Source organism: Kogia breviceps, chromosome 1 (assembly GCF_026419965.1).
Source record: "Kogia breviceps isolate mKogBre1 chromosome 1, mKogBre1 haplotype 1, whole genome shotgun sequence".
Lineage (NCBI taxonomy): Eukaryota > Metazoa > Chordata > Mammalia > Artiodactyla > Physeteridae > Kogia > Kogia breviceps.
In genome coordinates, this window is record NC_081310.1 from 179,721,323 (window position 1) to 179,745,712 (window position 24,390).

Below are 24,390 nucleotides of genomic sequence, written 5' to 3' on the forward strand. Positions count from 1 at the left end.
GCTAAACGGAAAGTCATAATTCTCTATTATTTATTTTTACCTTTTTCTTCCTCCCAAACACCAAAGAATTTCTGTGAGCAAACAAAACAGGTGTTCCTTTTTGCTCTTTTCCTGTGTATTTTGATTGTTTTCAAGAGGCAAACAAATCAGAAGACTATGAACAAAAAATGTCATGCAGCTTGAAATTAGGCTCTTTATTTTAAAACATTTTCATATTACTGATGTCAAAAGACCCTCAAATACTCCCCCCAGGGTAGGTAGGTTTCCCTACTTCACAGATGAGGAAACCATGGTCTAGACATTTTAAGTAACTGGCTTCCAGTCATCTGTGTGTTGATGATGGAGCTTGGTCAGGAATCTAGATTTCTTATTTACAACAAAATGCTTTTTCATCTAGTGCTACCGCAAACATGGATTGTCTCTGATTTTCTGGGAGTAGTTCCAATTTTAGATACTTTGTCCCTCTTGCCCCCATAAACAATATTCTAATAATTTCAATATTTCAGCATCCAAACTACAGTTCCCATGGCCTTGATCCTGGACATGACATAAAAATTCTTTGTGAGACACTGAGTTCTGATTTTTGGCTTGGAAAATATGGTTGCTTAATAATACCAACAACACCTGCCCTTAAACTGACTTTTTTAAAAAATAGATCTTTATTGGAGTATAATTGCTTCACAATACTGTTTTAGTTTCTGTTGTACAACAAAGTGAATCAGTCACATGCATACATATATGCCCATATCCCTCCCACCCTCCCTATCCCACCCCTCTAGGTCACCGCAAAGCACCGAGCTGATTTCAATGTGCTATGCTGCTGCTTTCCACTAGCTAACTGTTTTACATTCGGTAGTGTATATATGTTGATGCTACTCTCACTTCGCCCCAGTTTCCCCTCCCCCACCGTGTCCTCAAGTCCATTCTCTATGTCTATGTCTTTATTCCTGCCCTGCCACTAGGTTCATCAGTACCATTTTTTTTTTTAGATTCCATATATATGTGTTAGAATACAGTATTTGTTTTTCACTGTCTGACTTACTTCACTCTGTATGACAGACTCCAGGTCCATCCACCTCACTACAAATAACTCAGTTTCATTTCTTTTTATGGCTGAGTAACATTCCATTGTATATATGTGCCACATCTTCTTTATCCATTCATCTGTCAATGGACATTTAGGTTGGTTCCATGTTCTGGCTACTGTAAATAGTGCTTCAGTGAACACTGTGGCACGTGTCTCTCTTTTTTTTTTTTTTTTTTTTTTTAATTAATTAATTTATTTATTTATTTTTGGCTGCATTGGGTCTTCGTTGCTGTGCTAAGGCTTTCTCTAGTTGCAGCAAGTGGTGGCTACTCTTTGTTAAGGTGCGTGGGCTTCTCATCACGGTGGCTTCTTTTGCTGTGGGGCATGGGCTTTAGGCACATGGGCTTCAGTAGTTGTGGCACATGGGTTCAGTAGTTGTGGCTCAGGGACTCTAGAGTGCAGGCTTGGGCTTATTTGCTCCATGACATGTGGGATCTTCCTGGACCAGGGCTCGAACCCATGTCCTCTGCATTAACAGGCGGATTCTTAACCACTGCACCACCAGGGAAGTCCCCGTGTCTCTTTTTGAATTATCGTTTTCTCAGGGTATATGCCCAGTAGTGGGATTGCTGGATCATAGGGTAGTTCTTTTTTTTAGTTTATTAAGGAACCTCCATACTGTTCTCCATATCAATTTACATTCTGACCAACAGTGGAGGAGGGTTCCCTTTTTACCACACCCATTCCAGCACTTATTGTTTCTAGATTTTTTGATAATAGCCATTCTGACCAGTGTGAGGTAATACCTCATTGTAGTTTTCATTTGCATTTCTCTAATAATAAGTGATGTTGAGCATCTTTTCATGTGCCACTTGGACATCTGTATGTCTTCTCTGGTGAAATGTCTATTTAGGTCTTCCACCTATTTTTTTTTTTTTTTTTTTTTTTGCGGTATGCGGGCCTCTCACTGTTGTGGCCTCTCCCGTTGCGGAGCACAGGCTCCGGACGCGCAGGCCTAGCGGCCATGGCTCACGGGCTTAGTTGCTCCGCGGCATGTGGGATCTTCCCGGACCAGGGCACGAACCCGTGTCCCCTGCATCGGCAGGCGGATTCTCAACCACTGCGCCACCAGGGAAGCCCTTCCACCTATTTTTTAATTGAATTGTTTGAGTTATTTTGTATTGATCTCCATGAGCTGGTTGCATATTTTGGAGATTAACCCTTTGTCCATTGTTTCATTTGCAAATATTTCCTCCTATTCTGAGGGTTATCTTTTCATCTTGTTTATGGTTTCCTTTGCTGTGCAAAAGCTTTTAAGTTTACTTAGGTCCCATTTGTTTATTTTTGGTGTTATTTCCATTTCTCTAGGAGGTGGGTCCAAAAAGATCTTGCTGTGGTTTATGTCAGAGTGTTTTTCCTATGTTTTCCTCTGAGTTTTATAGTGTCTGGTCTTACATTTAGGTCTTTAATCCATTTGGAGTTTATTTTTGTGTATGGTATTAGGGAGTGTTCTAATTTCACTCTTTTACATGTAGCTGTCCAGTTTTCCCAGCACCACTTATTGAAGAGACTGTCTTTTATCCGTTGTACATTCTTGCCTCTTTTGTCAAAGATAAGGTGACCATATGTGCGTGGGTTTATCTCTGGGCTTTCTATACTGTACCATTCATCTATATTTCTGTTTTTGTGCCAGTATCATACTGTCTTGATTACTGTAGCTTTGTAGTTTAGTTTGAAGTTGGGGAGCCTGATTCCTCCAGCTCTGTTTTTCTTTCTCAAGATTGCTTTGGGGTCTTTGTGTCTCCATACAAACTGTAAAGTTTTTTGTTCTAATTCTGTGAAGAATGCCATTGGTAGTTTGATAGGGATTGCATTGAATCTGTAGATTGCTTTGGGTAGTGTAGTCATTTTCACAATATTGATTCTTCCAATCCAAGAACATGGTATATTTCTCCGTCTGTTTATGTCATCTTTGATTTCTTTCATCAGTGTTCTATAGTTTTCTGAGTACAAGTCTTTCGCCTCATTAGGTAGGTTTATTCCTAGGCATTTTATTCATTTTGTTGTGATGGTAAATGGGATTGTTTCCTTAATTTCTCTTTCTGATTTTTCCTTGTTAGTGTATAGGAATGCCAGATAGTTCTAATTTTTTTTTAATATTCCTGATCTTAGTAGAAATGCTTTAAGTTTTTCACCATTGAGTATGATGTTTTCTGTGGGTTTGTCATATATGGCCTTTATTATGTTGAGGTAGTTTCCCTCTATGCCCATTTTCTGGAGAATTTTTATCATAAATGGATGTTGAATTTTGTCAAAAGCTTTTTCTGCATCTATTGAGATGATCTTATGGTTTTTATTCCTTAATTTGTTAATATGGTATACCACATTGATTGATTTCTGTATATTGAAGAATTCTTGCATCCCTGGGATAAATCCCACTTGATGATGGTGTATGATCCTTTTAATATGTTGTTGGATTCTATTTACTAGTATTTTATTCAGGATTTCTGCATCTATGTTCATCAGTGATATTGGTCTGTAATGTTGTTTTTCTGTAGTATCTTTGTCTGTTTTTGGTATCAGGGTGATGGTGGCCTCATAGAATGAGTTTGGGAGTGTTCCTTCCTCTGCAATTTTCTGGAAGAGTTTGAGAAGGATGGGTGTTAACTCTTCTCTAAATGTTTGATAGAATTCTCCTGTGAAGCCATCTGGTCCTGGACTTTCGTTTGTTGGAGGATTTTTATTTACAGTTTCAATTTCATTACTTGTGATAGGTCTGTTTATATTTTCTAATTCTTCCTGGTTCAGTCTTGGAAAATTGTACCTTTCTAAGAATTTGCCCATTTCTTTGTGGTTGTCAATTTTATTGGCATATAGTTGTTTGTAGTAGTCTCTTACAATCCTTTGTATTTCTATGGTGCCAGTTGTGATTTCTCCTTCTTCATTTCTTATTTTATTGATTTGCATCTGATGAGCTGGCTAAAGGTTTATCAATTTTGTTTATCTTCTCAACGAACCATCTTTTAGTTTTATTGATTCTTGCTACTGTTTTCTTCATTTCTATTTCATTTATTTCTGCTCTGATCTTTATGATTCCTTTCCTTCTACTGACTTGGGTTTTCTTTGTTCTTCTTCTCTCATTGATTTAGGTGTAGGGTTAGGTTGTTTATTTGAGATTTTTCTATTTCTTGAGGTGAGATTGAATTGCTATAAACTTCCCTCTTAGAACTGCTTTTGCTGCATCTCATAGGTTTTGGGTCACTGTGTTTTCATTGTCATTTGTTTCTATGTATTTTTTTATTTCTTCTTTGATTTCTTCAGTGATGTCTTGGTTATTTAGTAACACATTGTTTAGCCTCCAAGTATTTGTGGTTTTTACAGTTTTTTTTTCCTGTAGCTGATTTCCAATTTCATAGCATTGTGGTCAGAAAAGATACTTGATATGATTTCAATTTTCTTAAATTTTCTGAGGCTTGATTTGTGACCCAATGTGATCTATCCTGGAGAATGTTCTGTGTGCACTTGAGAAGAAAGTGTACTCTTCCACTTCCAGGTGGAATGTTCTATAAATATCAAATAAATCTACCCGGTCTATTGTAACATTTAAAGCTTGTGTTTCCTTAGTTATTTTCTGTTTGGAGGATCTGTCCATTGGTGTAAGTGGGGTATTAAAGTCCCCTACTATTATTGTGTTACTGTCTATTTCCACTTTCCTGGTTGTTAGCGTTTGCCTTATGTATTGAGGTGCTCCTATGTTGTGTGCAGAAACATTTATAATTGTTATATCATCTTCTTGGATTGATCCCTTGATCATGCTGTGTCCTTCCTTATCTCTTGCAACAGTCTTTATTTTAAAGTCTATTTTATCTGATACGAGTATTGATACGCCGGCTTTCTTTTGATTTCCATTTGCATGGAATATCTTTTTCCACCCCCTCATTTTCAGTCTGTACATGTCCCTAGGTCTGAAGTGGGTCTCTTGTAGACAGCATATATATGGGTCTTGTTTCTGTATCCATTCAGCCAGTCTGTGTCCTTTGGGTGGGGCATTTAATCCATTTACATTTAAGGTTATTATCGATATGTATTTTCCTCTGACCATTTTCTCTTTTTAAAAATTTATTTATTTTATATATTTATTTTTGGCTGCGTTGCATCTTCGTTGCTGCATGCGGGCTTTCTCTAGTTGTGCCGACAGGCTTCTCATTGTGGTGGCTTCTCTTGTTGCAGAACATGGACCCTAGGTGTGCACACCTTCAGTAGTTGTGACGCATGGTCTCAGTAGCTGTGGCTCGCAGGCCCTAGAGCGCAGGCTCAGTAGTAGCACACGGGCTTAGTTGCTCTTCGGCAAGTGGGATCTTCCTGGACCAGGGCTTGAACCCACGTCCCCTGAATTGGCAGGCGGATTCTTAACCACTGCCCCACCAGGGAAGCCCCCTATTACCATTTTCTTAATTGTTTGGGGTTTGTTTTTGTGGGTCTTTTTCTTCTCTTGTGTTTCCCGCCTAGAGAAGTTTCTTTAGCATTTGTTGTAAAGCTGGTTTGGTGGTGCTGAATTCTCTTACCTTTCACTTGTCTGAAAAGCTTTTGATTTCTCCCTCGAATCTGAATGAGATACTTGCTGGGTAGAGTAATCTTGGTTGTAGCTTTTTCTCTTTCATCACTTTAAGTATATCCTGCCACTTCCTTCTGGCCTGCAGAGTTTCTGCTGAAAAATCAGCTGATAACCTTATGGGGATTCCTTTGTAGGTTATTTTTTGTTTTTCCCTTGCTGCTTTTAATATTTTTTTCTTTGAATTTAATTTTTGTTAGTTTGATTAATATGTGTCTTGGTGTGTTTCTCCTAGGGTGTATCCTGTATGCGACTCTCTGTGCTTCCTGGATTTGGGTGACAATTTCCTTTACTATGTTAGGGAAGTTTTCCACTATAATCTCTTGAAATATTTTCTCAGACCCTTTCTATTTCTCTTCTTCTTCTGGGACCCCTATAATTTGAATGTTGGTGTGTTTAGTGTTGTCCCAGAGGTCTCTGAGACTGTCTTCAATTCTTTTCATTCTTTTTCCTTTATTCTGCTCCTCAGCAGTTATTTCCACCATTCTTTCTTCCAGTTTACTTATTCATTCTTCTGCCTCAGTTATTCTGTTATTGATTCCTTCTAGTGTATTTTTCATTTCAGTTATTGTGTTGTTCATCTCTGTTTGTTTGTTCTTTAGTTCTTCTAGATCTTTGTTAAACATTTCTTGTATTTTCTCAATCCGTGCCTCCATTCTATTTCCGACATTCTGGATCATCTTTACTATCATTACTCTGAATTCTTTTTCAGGTAGATTGCCTATTTCCTCTTCATTTATTTGGTCTTGTAGGTTTTTACCTTGCTCCTTCATTTGTGACATATTTTTTTGCCGTCTCATTTCTTTATTTTCTTTTTTTTGTGAGTGGGATTGTGTTCCTGTCTTACTGGTTGTTTGGACTGAGGCTTCCAACACTAGAGTTTGTAGGCTATTGGGTAGAGCTGGGTCTTGGTGCTGAGATGAGGACCTCTGGGAGACCTCATTCTGATGAATGTTCCCTGGGGTCTGAGGCTCTCTGTTAGTCCAGTAGTTTGGACTCAGAGCTCCCACCGCAGGAACTTCAGCCCAACCCCTGGCTCGTGAACCAAGATCCCGCAAGCCCATGCCGGGTGGAAAGGAGAACAATAATAAAGTAAAAACTAAAATTAGATTAGGAAATTAACAGATATGTTAGAAAAAATATAAAAATAAAATTATAGATGAAACAACAACTGTTAGGTAAAACAGAACCACAATAGTAAAAAAGAGGAGAAAAAAAAGTGGAGGGTGGGCCTAAGCAGGGGCGAGGTTTGGGCGGTAGGCGGGGCCTATGCTTAGGACCCACAGGGCTGGAAAAGGCCCTGGGAGGGAGGGAGGTGTGGTGGGGCCTAGGCTCAACAGAACAGAAGGGGTTCACTGCCCCCTGCCTCCTACCTCTAGTCTCAGAGGGCGGGTAACCCCTGTGGCTTCCTGGGCTCGAGTGGGCAGGGCAAACGCCCTTCGCTCCTTTCCTGTTCCTCTAGTCCTGGCGGGCCCCTCCCGCTTGCCTCTTCTGTTCTCTCCTGGCCTCCCTCCTACGCCCCCAGGACCAACCCAGCCCAGAGGGGACCTCTGAGGGAGTAGGACCCGCCCGAGAGCTAGGCAGACTTCCCTGGCCCATTAGGCAGGGGAAATGCTGGGCATGCTCCCCCCCTGACCCAAGCCCCCGAGGGTCCCTCCAGGCGTCGGAACCCTCCCCCTTCTCAGTCACCCCTCAGGGGCGCTGGTCCTGTCAAGCCTCTACTTCTCCTCCCCCCTCAGTCTCCCCACATCCTACCGGTTCTCTTGGGGGTTCTTCCCATCTCCTTGGGCATCAGGGTCCTGCACCAGCATTTGGCAGGTGCCCTAGTTGTGGGGAGACATGAACTCTGTGTCTGACTTTTTAAACTGACTTTTTAGGCTGACCTCCACAGCCAGACAGGGGACTCACTGACCAGGGAGACAGATGAATGTGTAAAGAGAATAACCACATGTGACTTTAATAAGACCTCGAAGTAGACAGGGATGCTCAGGGTCTCCCTGGGTTTACTGCTGGGGAAAGCAGCAGGGCCTTTCCACCCTGGACACTGGGAATAATTTGGCTCAGTAGGGAAGAAGCTGAAAACCCTTGCTTATGGACCGGGGTTCTTGCCAAGAGGCAGCAAGCTTGGCGTGCCACTGGATTTCAGAAGGAATTTCTAGCTGTCTGTTACCTTGGTAATTTGAGTCGTGGTGGTGCTGCTGGTGGTCTCAGATGTGATGGTCTGAGCTGTCAGCAAGACTCCTGGGTCCATGTCCCCGTTGCTGTCATCAGTCTGCAGAAGGAGACACAACTCATCACCATGCCTCTCAGGAAACCTCATGGGCAAATGTTGTAGATGCAGCTTTGCTCTGCAGCTGCACGTTCTAAAGCAAAAACCCAATTCTCTTACAGTGATCTCTTAATTAATAAATAAAATTAATCCCCTGGGAACAAAGCTCCTTCTTTTTCTTTTTCTTTTTGCTGTACGCGGGCCTCTCACTGTTGTGGCCTCTCCCGTTGCAGAGCACAGGCTCCGGACGCACAGGCTCAGCGGCCACGGCTCATGGGCGCAGCCGCTCCGTGGCATGTGGGACCCCCCCAGACCGGGGCACGAACCCACGTCCCCTGCATCAGCAGGCGGACTCTCAACCACTGAGCCACCAGGGAAGCCCCAAAGCTCCTTCTAAAATAGTTGGACAAGTCCAGTTTCCCCAGCATTGGGTCAGTGACAGGAGTGGATGAGAAAAAGGAGGCAGGAGTTGTAACCACAGGTTCAACAAGAGTGACAATAACTATGCACATGTATACAGCATTTTATAGCTTATAAACGGCTTTCAAAACTTTATCTTTTTTGATGCTTACACAAGCCCTATGAATATAAATAGAAAAGGCAGAAACTTATTAGCACTCCCAGGTAAGACTCAGGCTCAGAGAAAGTGAATGATTTGCCCAAGGACTCAAAACTAATCGTCTCCACAAACCTGGAGCTCTTTACACACCACCGAAGGCAGGAAGGAAAGGTATAAACTCTTGGTTGCTAAAGCATGGCTAGGTTCTGAATCATAGGACAGAACTTTCCAGAAAGAACAAGGAAAGGTCCTTGCTGGGGTTTAAGGGACTAAGGAATCTCAGACTATCTTTTATGAAAATCAAGATGGGAGACTGGAGCACATGAGATAGGAAATGTCCTTTTAAGGCAAATTGGAAGGAAATATATATATAATATCTCAATGATATTTCTGACAAGAAAACTTTTTTTTATTGAAAGGGATTCTCGTCATTATAGGAGGGGTTTAAAAGTATTTAATGCCGGGCTACACCACTAATCTATACAGAGAACAAGAAATAGCTGGGGCTATTTCTTTTTCCTCCAGAGCTCACTGTACTATGACCAAAATAAATATATTATCATCAGGCTGAGAAATGACATTAGCAAAAAGGAAGAGAGATGGTTGGCAGGAGCCAAACTCAGCCTGATGAATAGTTATCAGCAACCATTTGGGCCATTAGCAGACTCAGAGCTGCTGACAGCTTCTAACCAAGATGGATACAAATGAGGAGGCTGGAGGCTGCCTACAGCTACATGCTTTTCAGATAAAATACCTGGTACTGGTATTGTACACTGACTCAGAGGGGCATTTAGAGAATTGCGATTATTTTCATAAAGAATTCTGCAGCAAGCAAGGTTCTAGGTTACCATCCTTCTCTGCCTCTTTATATAAGTCATTTGCATTATAAGCAGAGGCCTCCAACTTTTTTATGAGCAGGGCCACATTTCATTGAGCCAAAACTTTGAGATACTGTGGGGAGGGCAGAAGGAGGAGAAGAGAATTAGGAAAGAGAAGAGTCCCTGGCTGGATTCACTTCCAGGTAGGAATATGGACAAAACAAAGAGAGGGAACATGATTGTGTCACCTAAGTCTTTCACGCACGTCACCCTCATACTAGGCATATTATTGGCTAGTTTACTAACACTTTCTTCAGCCCAGACATATTTACCTACCTTAGATTCAGACTCAACTAACATTTATTGCACTTGTACTATATGCCAAGCACATAATGCAACTGTTACCTCAATCACACCTCTCAGTATCTGAAGTAGGTACTGTTATTATACTCACTGTATAGTTCAGAAAAGTTAGGTCCAGAGAAGTTAAATAATTTTCCAAAGGGATTTCCCTGGTGGTCCAGTGGTAAAGAATCCACCTTCTAATTCACGGGATGCGGGTTTGATCCCTGGTCAGGGAACTAAGATCCCACATGCCACAGGGCAACTAAGCCCGCGCACCACAACTACTGAGCCCGTGCGCCTCAACTAGAGAGCCCGCATGCAACAAACTACAGAGCCCATGTTCCCTGGAGCCTGCACGCCACAACTAGAGAGAAGCCCATGTGCTGCAACAAAAGATCCAGTGTGCCACAACTAAGACCAAATGCAGCCAAAACAATAAAAGTAAATAAATTAATTAAATAAAATAAAAAGAAACTGAAAAAAATAATAATTTGCCAAGGTTCTATGCTAATAAGTGCTTGAACTAGGACTGAGGGCAAAGACTTCCTGTCTGAAGATTGGGGTCCAGGTCCCAGCTCAGACAGTGGCTGGCTCTGGAAACTTGGGCAAGTCATTCTGACTTTTGAGATTTAGTTTTCTCTTTTTTTTTTTTTTTTTTTTCCAGTACGCAGGCCTCTCACTGCTGTGGCCTCTCCCTTTGTGGAGCACAGGCTCCGGACGCACAGGCTCAGCAGCCATGGCTCACGGGCCTAGTCGCTCCGTGGCATGTGGGATCTTCCCAGACCAGGGCACAAACCCGTGTCCCTCAGCAGGTGGACTCGCAACCACTGCGCCACCAGGGAAGCCTTAGTTTTCTCATTTTTGTAACAGGCTACCCTGTAAGATGTGCTCTGCCTCCACTGTAGCACTGCTGTGAAGATCAAAAGAGATTTTAGAAATAAAAGTACATTATAAGTTGTTATTAAGAATTTGTGTGCCAATATATACACAATGGACTACTACTCAACCATAAAAAAGAATGAAATAATGCCATTTGTAGCAACATGGACGGATGTAGAGATTATCATACTAAGTGAAGCAAATCAGACAGAGAAAGACAAATATCATATGATATCGCTTATATGTGGAATCTAAAAAAATGATACAATGAACTTATTTACAAAACAGAAATAGACTCACAGACATAGAAAACAAACTTATGGTTACCAAAGGGAAAGGGTTGGGGGGAGGGATAAACTAGGAGTTTGGGATTAAAATATACACACTATTATATATAAAATAACCAACAAGGACTTACTGTATAGCATACAGAACTAACTATACTCAATATCCTGTAATAACCTATAATGGAAAAGAATCTAAAGAACAGATATATACACGTATGTATAACTGAATCACTTTGCTGTACACCAAAACACAACATTGTAAATCAACTATACTTCAATAACAATTTTTTAAATCCCCCCCCAAAAAAGAATTTGCGTGCCAAGAGGGCTAAACCTTTTTGAAGAGCTCCTCCTCTACTAAACCTAAGAATCTCTCTTTTTCTACCTCCCTCCCACCCCCTTCCTCCTCCTTTTCTGTCTCTGAAGAAGGTGAAAGAGGGAGGAGACATTGTTATCATTTCCTACTTAACTCTCTTCCCACATGGGGCCTCTTTTCTTACCAGTGTTTTCTCAAAATGGTACTGTAGCTTTCACAGTTGCTTATAAAATTAACCATCTCTTTATCCTATGACACAGCAGTTCCACTCTTAGGTGTTTACCCAAGATAAGTGAAAACATATGTCCACAGAAAGACTTGCACATGAATGTTTAAAGCAGCTTTATCCATATTTGCTCCCAACTGGAATCAACTCAACTGTCCATCAACAAATGAAAGGATAAACAAATTAAAGTATATTCATACAATGGAACACTACTCAACAATAAAAAACAGTGAACTATGGATTCATATAACATGGATGAATCTGAAAAACATGTTCAGACACAAAAGGGTATGACTGTATACTTCCATTTATATGAAGTCCAAGAACAGGTGAAACTAAGCTATGATAACAGAAATCAGAGCAGTGGCTGCCTAGAGGGATAGGGATGGACTGGCAAAGGCTATGAAGAAAGTTTCAGGAGTGACGAAAATGTTCTGAACCCAAATGTGTCTTGGTTACACAGGTAGATACATTCGTCAAAACCAATCAAAAATTGAACTCTTAACATCTGTGCATATCACTGTATGTAAATGTTACCTCAGGTACACATACATGCACATATATGCAAACAGTAAAACCCTATCCTAGCTCCCCACCTCCTCTCGCCATGTCCCAAAATGTAGGAATTATGGATGGATTACAAAAAGGTTCTCAGGTTTACTTGTCTGGAAAGATAATAAAAACACAAGCAGAAATAATTATAGTAAATAAACAACAACAATAGCAAATAATTATCTGGTGCTTATTATGTGCCAGGCACTTTTTTCTACAAATTATTTACAGTATACTGTACTGAGCTTTTTCATTTACCAGTTTATCACGTAGATATTCCCAGCAGAAGCCTTTAAAAATAACTGTAAAGCATTACCTTAATTGGATGTACTATAATTTATTTAACCTGTTCCCTATTGATGGACATTTAGATTGTTTCCATGGTAGTGACAACTTAATTTGAAACGCACATTGTGAAACTGACACTTTATGGACATTAACTCATTTATTCCTCCCAACAACCCTATGAGGTAGAACTATTATTAGCCCCATTTTACAAATGAGGAAACTGAGGCACACAGTGATTCAGTAACTTGTCTGCACACTAGTAAGTGATGGAGCAGGTTCAAACCCAGGAAATCTAATTCCAAAGTCAATACTTTTCCCCACTATACTCCACTGTCTAGTCAATAAGAAGTAATTTGTATCTTGGCTGACTGTCTCAGATGTATAACAATATAATATCTACCATTTTGGAATAGCCACTATGTGCCAGGCAAATATTATCTTTATCTCAGTGACCTTAAAAAGGTATTTTTCAGAAGAGGAAGCTAAGGCTCAGAGGTTAAGTTACTTGCTGAAGGTCATGAAACTAGCAAGTGTTGGAATGAAGATCCAGGTCTCTGTAACTCCAAAGCCCACATGCTTTTTATCTTGTACTTCATAATGCCTCTGTATTTCTCTTACATGCTAGGATATTTAAAAATGACTGCTTCCTTTCCCTTTTTTGTAGCGGCTATACTCAAACCAAACATGGGCTTCTGTGGTGAGGATGGCCCTAACAACATTTTAAATAATTTATTTTGAACTATTAAAAATATATTTTTTTGATATGCACATGCTACAAAATTTTAAATTTTTTAAATGGAGATCAATGAAATGTTGGTCTCCCTCCCTCTCCTAACCACAGCCTGCATCCCAGGCCTCTTCATCCCAGGCCACCACTGGTGGTTTTTTGTTTTTGTTTTTCTAAGTACCCATTCAGAGTTAGTATATTCACATATAAGCCTATTCATACATAGCTGTACATACAACCCTTTTCCCTCCCATAAACAGTAGCATATTATTTATACCATACTGCGCTGCAGTCTTTCATTTACTGATTTATTACATAGATTATTCCCATCAGAAGCTTTTTTAATGTCTGCACAGAATTGCTTTAATTGGATGTACCATAATTTACAAACATGTTCCCTACTGATAGATAGTTAGGTTGTTTCCATGGTAGTGACAACTTACAGGGTTCCCTCCCATCTGCAAGTACTTCTTTTCTAAACATCCCTGGCTCACTCATTGTGTGCACAATCCTAAAGGAATGTCCCCTGACTTCCTTTGGAGTCCCCTTCACTGCCAAGTCCTGTTCATCCATCACTGTCTCTCCTGACACAGCTCTTTCTTCTTGTTTCCTCAGGCTACACCTCAGTTCTTCACAAGCAACCCCCCAGACCTCCCGTAGCCGTATTCCTGTCTCTAGGCAGCCTCTCCTTTAATAGGTGCAGCACACAGCTTTAGGAAACATCTTCCAAAACCACTGCTTTAATTAGGCCACTGTATCACCACTGCCAGAAAACTTGAAGCAACCTCTCATTATTTACCAAACTCAAATTCTACACTCTAGACCAGAAGAGAGAGACATGGGAAGTATACTAATGTTAACTGAATGTCTATGAACGCACCAAGCGCTTTACAGACATCATTTCACTTCATCCTCCCTCAAATCTTACAGTGGTATGTAGTATTATCTCCATTTCACACACAGGAAACAGAGGCTTACAGATTAGCGATTTGTTTAAAGTTATCCAGCTAGTACATGGTTGAGCTAGGATACAAATTCTACTTGTCTAATTGCAAAGCACATGCTTTTCATTGGCAAGTTACACTGCTTCCTAAAGGTGGATATCATCATCCAGTTTATGGTGATGTGAGGATTAACTGAAAGGATTCATATGAAAACACCCACCTGGAGCTCCATGTAGCTGCCTCCTTCCCAACATGCAGGCTTCAGCTAAAATGTCACTTTCTCAGAGAGGATTTTCATGACTATTCTAGCCCCAAAATAGCAACTTTTCATGTTATTCCACATTGTCTAACTCTTGATCCTATTTTAGTTTCTTTATAGCACTTATCATTGTCTGAAATTCATACATTTATATGTTTTATTGCCTGTCTCTCCTGACTAGAATGTCAGTTCCAGAGCATAGGGCCTGTGACCACTCTGTACACTGCTTTGGCCTAACGTATAAATGTTCAACAAATATTTGTTGCAGTAATGGATTAACAGCTCAGTTTATACAAGGAAAAGTTTCTCTCACTTTTGGCACCTGTGAATAAGAAAGAAAAGAAACACAACTCAGAGGGCAGACAGCAGAAGCAAGAAGAACTACAATCCTGCACCCTGTGGAACAAAAACCGCATTCACAGAAAGATAGACAAGATGAAAAGGCAGAGGGCTATGTACCAGATGAAGGAACAAGATAAAACACCAGAAAAACAACTAAATGAAGTGGAGATAGGCAACCTTCCAGAAAAAGAATTCAGAATAAAGATAGTGAAGATGATCCAGGACTTTGGAAAAACAATGGAGGCAAAGATGGAGAAGATGCAAGAAATGTTTAACAAAGACCTAGAAGAATTAAAGAACAAACAAACAGAGATGAACAATACAATAACTGAAATGAACACTACAATAGAAGGAATCAATAGCAGAACAACTGAGGCAGAAGAACATATAAATGACCTGGAAGACAGAATGGTGGAATTCACTGCTGTGGAACAGGATAAAGAAAAAAGAATGAAAAGAAATGAAGACAGCCTAAGAGACCTCTGGGACAACATTAAAAGCAAAAATATTCACATTATAGGGGTCCCAGAAGGAGAAGAGACAGAGAAAGGACCCAAGAAAATATTTCAAGAGATTATAGTTGAAAATTTCCCTAACATGGGAAAGAAAATAGCTACCCAAGTCCAGAAGCACAGAGAGTCCCACACAGGATAAACCCAAGGAGAAACACGCCAAGACACATAGTAATCAAACTGGCAAAAATTAAAGACAAAGAAAAATTATTGAAAGCAGCAAGGGAAAAACAACAAATAACATATAAGGGAACTCCCATAAGGTTAACAGCTGATTTCTCAGCAGAAACTCTACAAGCCAGAAGGGAGTGGAATGATATACTTAAAGTGATGAAAGGGAAGAACCTACAACCAAGATTACTCTAACCGGCAAGCATCTCATTCAGATTCTATGGAGAAATCAAAATCTTTACAGACAAGCAAAAGCTAAGAGAATTCAGCACCACCAAACCAGCTCTACAACAAATGCTAAAGGAACTTCTCTAAGTGGGAAACACAAGACAAGAAAAGGACCTACAAAAACAACCCCAAACAATTAAGAAAATGGTAATAGGAACATACACATGTGTATGTGAATGGATTATGTGAATGGATTAAATGCTCCAACCAAAAGACACAGGCTTGCTGAATGGATACAAAAACAAGACCCATATATATGCTGTCTACAAGAGACCCACTTCAGACCTAGGGACACATACAGACTGAAAGTGGGGGATGGAAAAAGATATTCCATGCAAATGGAAATCAAAAGAAAGCTAGAGTAGCAATACTCATATCAGATAAAATAGACTTTAAAATAAAGAATGTTACAAGAGACAAGGAAGGACACTACATAATGATCAGGAGATCAATCCAAGAAGAAGATATAACAATTATAAATATATATGCACCCAACATAGGAGCACCTCAATACATAAGGCAACTGCTAACAGCTCTAAAAGAGGAAATCGACAGTAACACAATAACACTGGGGGACTTTAACACCTCACTTACACCAATGGACAGATCATCCAAAATGAAAGTACCTAAGGAAACAGAAGCTTTAAATGACACAATAGACCAGATAGACTTAATTGATATTTATAGGGCATTCCATCCAAAAACAGCAGATTACACTTTCTTCTCAGGTGCGCACAGAACATTCTCCAGGATAGACCACATCTTGGGTCACAAATCAAGCCTCAGTTAATTTAAGAAAACTGAAATCATATCATGCATCTTTTCTGACCACAATGCTATGAGATTAGAAATCAAGTACAGGGAAAAAAACATAAAAAACACAAACAAATGGAGACGAAAAAATACATTACTAAATAACCAAGAGATCACTGAAGAAATCCAAGAGGAAATCCTAAAATATCTAGAGACAAAGGACAATGAAAACACAACGATCCAAATCCTATGGGATGTAGCAAAAGCAGTTTTAAGAGGGAAGTTTATAGCAATACAAGCCTACCTCAAGAAACAAGAAAAATCTCAAATAAACAATCTAACGTTACACCTAAAGAAACTAGAGAAAGAAGAACAAAACCCAAAGTTAGCAGGAGAGAAATCATAAAGATCAGAGCAGGAACAAATGAAATAGAAACAAAGAAAACAATAGCAAAGATCAATAAAACTAAAAGATGGTTCTTTGAGAAGATAAACAAAATTGATAAACCATTAGCCAGACTCATCAAGAAAAAGAGGGAGAGGACACAAATCAATAAAATTAGAGGGATTTCCCTGGTGGCGCAGTGGTTAAGAATCCGCTTGCCAAGGCAGGCAACATATGTTCGAACCCCGGTCCTGGAAAATCCCACATGCCACGGAGCAACTAAGTCTGTGTGCCGCAACTACTGAGCCTACGCTCTAGAGCCTGCAAGCCACACCTACTGAGCCCACGTGCTACAACTACTGAAGCCCACGCACCTAGAGCCCGTGCTCTGCAACAAGAGAAGCCACCGCAATGAGAAGCCCATGCACTGTGACAAAGAGTAGCCCCCGCTCACCACAACTAGAGAAAGCCCTTGCTCAGCAACGAAGACCCAATGCAGCCAAAAATAAATACATAAAATAAATTAATTTTTTAAAAAATAATAAAACAAAATAAAATTAGAAATGAAAAAGGAGAAGTTACAACAGACACCACAGAAATACAAAACATCCTAAGAGACTACTACAAGCAACCCTATGCCAATAAAATGGACAACCTGGAAGAAATGTACAAATTCTTAGAAAGGTATAACCTTCCCAGACTGAACCAGGAAGAAATAGAAAATATGAACAGACCAATCACAAGTAATGAAACTGAAACTGTAATTAAAAATCTTCCAACAAACAAAAGTCCAGGACCAGATGGCTTCACAGGTGAATTCTATCAAACATTTAGAGAAGAGCTAACACCCATCCTTCTCAAACTCTTCCAAAAAACTGAAGAGGAAGGAACACTCCCAAACTCATTCTATGAGGCCACCATCACCCTGATACCAAAACCAGACAAAGATACTACAAAACCAATATCACTGATGAATATAGATGCAAAAATCCTCAACAAAATACTAGTAAACAGAATCCAACAACACATTAAAAGGATCATACACCATGATCAAGTGGGATTTATCCCAGGGATGCAAGGATTCTTCAATATATGCAAATCAATCAATGTGATACACCACAGTAACAAACTGAAGAATAAAAACCATATGATCATCTCAATAGAAGCAGGAAAAGCTTCTGACAAAATTCAACTCCCATTTATGATAAAAACTCTCCAGAAAGTGGGCATAGGGGGAACCTACTTCAGCATAATAAAGGCCATATATGACAAAACCACAGCAAACAGCATTCTCAATGGTGAAAAACTGAAAGCATTTCCTTTAAGATCAGGAACAAGACAAGGATGTCCACTCTCACCACTATTATTCAACATAGTTTTGGAAGTCCTAGCCATGGCAATCAGAGAAGAAAAAGAATTAAAAGGAATACAAATTGGAAAAGAAAAGTAAAACTGTCACTGTTTGCAGATAAAGAATCCTAAAGATGCCACCAGAAAAGTGCTAGAGCTAATCAATGAATTTGGTAATGTTGCAAAATACAAAATTAATGCACAGAAATCTCTTCCATTCCTATACACTAATGATGAAAAATCTGAAAGAGAAATTAAGGAAACACTCCCATTTACCACTGCAACAAAAAAAATAAAATACCTAGGAATAAACCTACCTAGGGAGACAAAAGACCTGTATGCAGAAAACTGTAAGACACTGATGAAAGAAATTAAAGATGATACCAACAGATGGAGAGATATACCATGTTCTTGGATTGGAAGAATCAATATTATGAAAATGACTATACTACCCAAAGCAATCTACAGATTCAATGCAATCCCTATCAAATTACCAATGGCATTTTTTTACAGAACTAGAACAAAAAATCTTAAAATTTGTATGGAGACACAAAAGACCCTGAATAGCCAAAGCAGTCTTGAGGGAAAAAAATGGAGCTGGAGGAATCAGACTCCCTGACTTCAGACTATACTAAAAAGCTACAGTAATCAAGACAGTATGGTACTGGCACAAAAACAGAAATATAGATCAACGGAACAAGATAGAAAGCCCAGAGATAAACCCATGCACCTATGGACAACTAATCTATGACAAAGGAGGCAAGGATATACAGTGGAGAAAAGACAGTCTCTTCAATAAGTGGTGCTGGGAAAACTGGATAGCTACATGTAAAAGAATGAAATTAGAATGCTCCCTAACACCATACACAAAAATAAACTCAAAATGGATTTGAGACCTAAATGTAAGACTCGACACTATAAAACTCTTAGAGGAAAACATAGGAAGAACACTCTTTGACATAAATCACAGCAAGATCTTTTTTGATACACCTCCTAGAGTAACGGAAATAAAAACAAAAATAAACAAATGGGACCTAATGAAACTTTAAAACTTTTGCACAGCAAAGGAAACCATAAACAAGACGAAAAGACAACCCTCAGAATGGGAGAAAATATTTGCAAATGAATCATCGGACAAAGGATTAATCTCCAAAATATATAAACAGCTCATGCAGCTCAATATTAAAAAAACAAACAACCCAATCCAAAAATGGGCAGAAGACCTAAATAGACATTTCTCCAAAGAAAACATACAGATGGCCACGAAGCACATGAAAAGCTGCTCAACATCACTAATTATTAGAGAAATGAAAATCAAAACTACAACGAGGTTTCAACTCACACCAGTTAGAATGGGCATCATCAGGAAATCTACAAACAAGAAATGCTGGAGAGGGTGTGGAGAAAAGGGAACCCTCTTGCACTGTTGGTGGGAATGTAAATTGATACAGCCACGATGGAGAATGGTATGGAGGTTCCTTAAAGAACTAAAAATAGAATTACCATATGACCCAGCAATCCCACTATTGGGCATATACCCAGAGAAAACCATAATTCAAAAAGACACATGCACCCCAATGTTCACTGCAGCACTATTTACAATAGCCAGGTCATGGAAGCAACCTAAATGCCCACTGACAGATGAATGGATAAAGAAGATGTGGTACATATATACAATGGAATATTACTCAGCAATAGAAAGGAACAAAATTGGGTCGTTTGTTGAGACGTGGATGCATCTAGAGACTGTCATACAGAGTGAAATAAGTCAGAAAGAGAAAAACAAATATCGTATATTAATGCATATATGTGGAACCTAGAAAAATGGTACAGATGAACCGGTTTGCAGAGCAGAAATTGAGACACAGAAGTAGAGAAAAAAAGTATGGACACCAAGGGGGGAAATTGGCACGGGGTGGGGGTGGTGGTGTGATGAACTGGGAGATTGGGATTGACATGTATAGACCAATGTGTATAAAATGGATGACTAATAAGAAAAAAAAAAAAATATATATATATATATATATATAAAGAAAAACAACTCCACACAGCAACCTGAGCTTATTCAAATTACTAACAATGAAGGAGATATATTACTAAAAGTATGAAGTAAACAAAAATTTTAAGTATTAAATTCTAACATGATTTTAAATTTAATTGTAATAAATTGATTATAATTATTATAGCTGTTTCTTATTTACACATTCAGGAGTGGTGCTCAAGTTGATTCCATACAGTACTGTATTTTATATAAGCTTTACAACAGAATCATGAAGTAGATACTAACATCATGCGGGTGGAGGTGGGGTGGGGGGGCATCAGGTCTCACAGACGTTCAACCACTTGTAAGTTAGCAAATGAAGAAGCTGGGACCTGGGGCTTCCCTGGTAGCACAGTGGTTAAGAATCCACCTGCCAATGAAGGGGACACGGGTTCGAGCCCTGCTCCGGGAAGATCCCACATGCCATGGAGCAACTAAGCCCGTGCGCCATAACGACTGAGCCTGCACTCTAGAGCCTGCAAGCCACAACTACTGAGCCCACGTGCCACAACTACTGAAGCCCACATGCCTAGAACCCATGCTCCGCAACGAGAGAGGCCCGTGCAGCGGGGCAAGGAGGGGCCCCTGTTCACCACAACTATAGAGGGCCCGTGCACAGCAATGAAGACCCAACACAGCCAAAAATAAATTAATTAAATTTTTTAAAAGCTGGGACCTGAACTCAAGTTTGTTTGATGCAAAGCCCATGTTATCAACCATTACACTAGACTGCCTTCCCTATCTGAACTGGGTGGATATAAGCAATCAGATCCAAGATAATGTTGCTTTTGAAAAAGTATTTTGGGACATCTTGAGATCGGTACTCTCTTCTGAAAAGAACTGCCCCAGAAAAGCCTAGCATTATTTGCAGCAAGTGATTAGCAACCCTGTGAAGAAAGGTTATTTATCATGTTCACTGTAGTCTTTGGCTCTGAAACATAAACTGTGTCCTACCTGGGCAGCCTCATAAGTGATGGTCTTGGTCTCGGTGTGGACTATAGGGACGTCTTTGGTTGGAATTTCACTTTTCACAGCATTGGCAGTGTCTGAGATGGTGACAGTCTGAGTCTTCACCAGGGGAGGCTGTGAAGCAGTAAAGAAACAGAGTTACCGGAGTCTTCTGAAGGCTGTGGAGAACTAACCTTCTGACATTGAGCTGATCAAAGTGATTGCTCTAATCAAGCAAATGGCTAGCTCAGTCTTTGCCCAAGACTTGGACACTATTCCAAAGTAGCCCTGACAAGGTGTCAAATCATGAAAGATATTAAAGAACAGCATTACTATAATCACTTTCATATGCTTAATGGAAAGCTATGATATCAGACAGTTACGATTGGTGATATAAAACACCTCAGACTGACCTTCAGAATTTGAATATAAAACTACTTGCCAAATAGCACTCACTTTTGTTTGTCCTTGTGACTGTACCATTAAAATTAAGAAAATCAGTCACATTTCCTCCCCTATGTACAAATGGTACATGAAATAGCAGTGGCATCGGAACACATTACCCTGGAATTCATTAACTTCTTTCAAATCAATGTCAGACATTCACTCTGGAGGTATTGAAAAGAAACAGTATTTGGAAAACTGGAGAGAAAATAATCAGTTCTACCACCACCTGGTGATTAATCTCAGAATTTCAGAAGAATGAACACGAGCGAAATACCAAAGGTTTCGTGTCTATCAGCTCACCTTCCCCAAGACTATAAATCACCCTAAAACTACCATTTGATTGTGGTAAAGTTAAGTGGCCATTCACCTTAGCATAGGAGATTAGTACCTATAATCATGGAAGCTCCCATGAGTGGGGTCAGTGGGAGTGGTGGGCTGCTCTATGTGGCTGCAATACACAAAAAATTATTTGGGGCCTGACTCCTTATTTTAAAAGTCAGTTACCCCTTGTAATTGAGAGTATGTGAATTTTTTGAGCAGGGTCTCAGAACACTGAGGGCTCCTCATCACAGAAGTCTCAGAAATTCACCTCTTTACACAGCCCATACTTGAGCAAGGAAAAGAAGGACGTACTTACACCAGCTTCATAAGGATAAACAGCTGGAGTTTACCCCCAAGAGTTTTGTTAAATCAACAGGGGAGAGAGCATTTCTAGCCTTGGTGTTAGTGACTCTGAATAAATTTCTTTGTAGTAATCAAGGACTTCAATTTTAATCTGTGATTTTGAAAAAAAGCCAAGAGGCTACAACCCTCACCACTGCCACCACCACCACGTCCTCCACAGAATAGATTCTGGCCCTCTCCCAAAGTGAGTCATTAGATCTGCACGACTGAATCAGTTACTACCTGGAAACTTCGAATGAGGGTGGGGAACTGGTTACCCACATGAGAGTCAAGAAATGATCCATTTTGCTCTCCAACAGGCTCTCCTGGTATAACATGTTCTTCACTACTCTCTGCTTTTTTTTCAGCAAGTTGCAGCTGAGAGGAAGCTGGTGGTATTGAGGACTTTAAGGCACTGGCCTGTTCCTCCACTCCTACACATTCCCCACTTGGACCTCTCGACATTTCCTTAATATCAAGACAGCCAGTTGCCCCCTGCTCCTTCTCTTCTGTCTCCTTGCTGCTTATGGAGAGGGAGCCAAAGTCAAAGTTTTGTGGAGACTCCAACGGGGTAGTCATTTGGCTCTTACTAGGAATTACTGAATGCTTGGGGCCCTCCCATTCAGTGTCAGGGTTGGTAGATGGCCCCTTGGTCATGGCAGCCATCTCCTCTGTGCGAATGCCATTTATATTCTACAAATGAATGAACACATACAAAAGCAAGAAGATTAGAAATATGTGGGGAATACAGTGAACTCTGAGAATCAACAATGATTTCTAAGAGGCCTCAAAAATATGAATACTAATATAAACCATGAATCTTAACTCCTGAGGTGGTCAAAAGGAAGAATTACTGTTCACTAAACACGTCAGCAGCTTAAGTGATTCCAACCTCATTTGGGTCATATTTCTACAACATGGTTAATCTGAGAAACGATTTCGATGTGCCTCACATAGTACCAAGCACTTCGTATGACTATAGTCTTCTCTGTATAACACATACTCTTCATACTTGGAGGAGTCACTATTCCTAAATACCTAACTCATTACGATGCACAGGACACATGCAACAGATGAGTCAATAAAACATATGCTTGAGGAGTTTGATCAGATTGAAAAATATTCCACATATCTCCAAGCCATATGTATCATCATGCTGGCCCATAATGGAGAAGCTAAAATCTAGACTTTGGTTGGCAGAGAGATGGAAATTGAGTACATCCAGCACAGACTTAATCCAATCATGGTCAAAGAATTAACTATAATATCAAAAATAGTGAAACATTTCTTTGTAAACAGAATAAACGCGACTGAGCAGCTGAGAAGTATTTCTCCACAGATGAATGACGTATCTCCAACCCCTAAGAGAAACAAATCCTGGAAACACAGAGTTCCCTCCTGGGCTAAATGCCTCACATCACAGGGAAAATAGATCTAAAATAAGAACTTTCAAGAGAATGTGGATGAGAAGATAACATCACAGTAGACCTACTCCTAAAGTTTAAAGAAAGGTGCTAGTGGGTGGAAGAAAAGTAGGAATTCACACTATTAGGAAAAGAATAGGAACCATTTGAGAAATGAACAATCTAACAGAAGCCAAATGTCAGGAAAATTTGCATGTGCTCACCAGAGAGCTGTACATAAGCCACTTAGGTCTGAAATTTTGGTAAGATCAATTTACCATATTACATGCATGCCATAAAGGAACTTAACAGAAAAGGACTCTTTTAAAAAGGTGTTCCTGGAGTAGATGACGTACGCTTGAAGCAGCTTACACATTTTAGTGCTCAAATCACACTACATGTATTATACTTCTTAAAAAATCGCTGCTGCTCCTTAAATTGTAAACCAGCCTATATTTTGATGAATATAAACCAGTGGCCAAGAAAGGTAAGAAAAGATGCACTGCACTCAAGAACTCCAGGCCAACCTTACTTCTAGAAACAGTCAACTCAAGAGCATCTCAAAGTGGTACAAGTTGAACTCACATTAGACAGGTCTTTCACTGACTGATCATGAATATTACTCAGGACACGGAAAGGTGGAATTGAGAGATGACAAGAGAAACTGTCTCTGTCTGCAGATGTATCAGAGATACATAAACTACTCTTGCTAAGGGTATATGAATTTCCTCATGTTTAAAATGAGAGTAATACTTGGTTTGGCTCACAGGGTTCTGAAGATCAAATACAATAATATATATGAAAGCATGTAAATTCTGTAACTGTCAATTACCATGTAGATTCACTTAATTCAATCAACATTACCTGAGCACCTATAATAGGCTAGGGCCTGGAGGACACTAGAATGAGTTTGTTGTTATGTTATTAACACACTGTACTACTTTCTAGGGCACTTATCTCACCATTTCTTTTGAGTCAGACAAGCTGCTATGGAGCTGCCCAAAAATAGAGCTGGTAATAAACAAACAGGCTTTCTCAA

The 24,390-nt window shown here is 39.8% G+C and overlaps 1 protein-coding gene across 35 annotated transcripts in view; it reads right to left on the reverse strand.

The window, feature by feature from the left end:
* EPB41 (erythrocyte membrane protein band 4.1) overlaps positions 1 to 24,390 on the reverse strand; it is a 203,213-nt gene that overhangs the window by 3,739 nt on the left and 175,084 nt on the right. For 34 of the 35 annotated variants that reach the window (XM_067013420.1, XM_067013456.1, XM_067013432.1 and 31 more), the window contains 2 exons: positions 20,845 to 20,973; positions 7,810 to 7,911 (listed from right to left, as the gene is read on the reverse strand). In XM_067013420.1, coding sequence (XP_066869521.1) covers positions 7,810 to 7,911; positions 20,845 to 20,973 — 231 coding nt within the window. Of the gene's footprint in view, positions 1 to 7,809; positions 7,912 to 20,844; positions 20,974 to 22,191; positions 22,642 to 24,390 lie in introns of all 35 variants that reach the window. The other variant, XM_067013508.1, reaches the window with a different exon arrangement.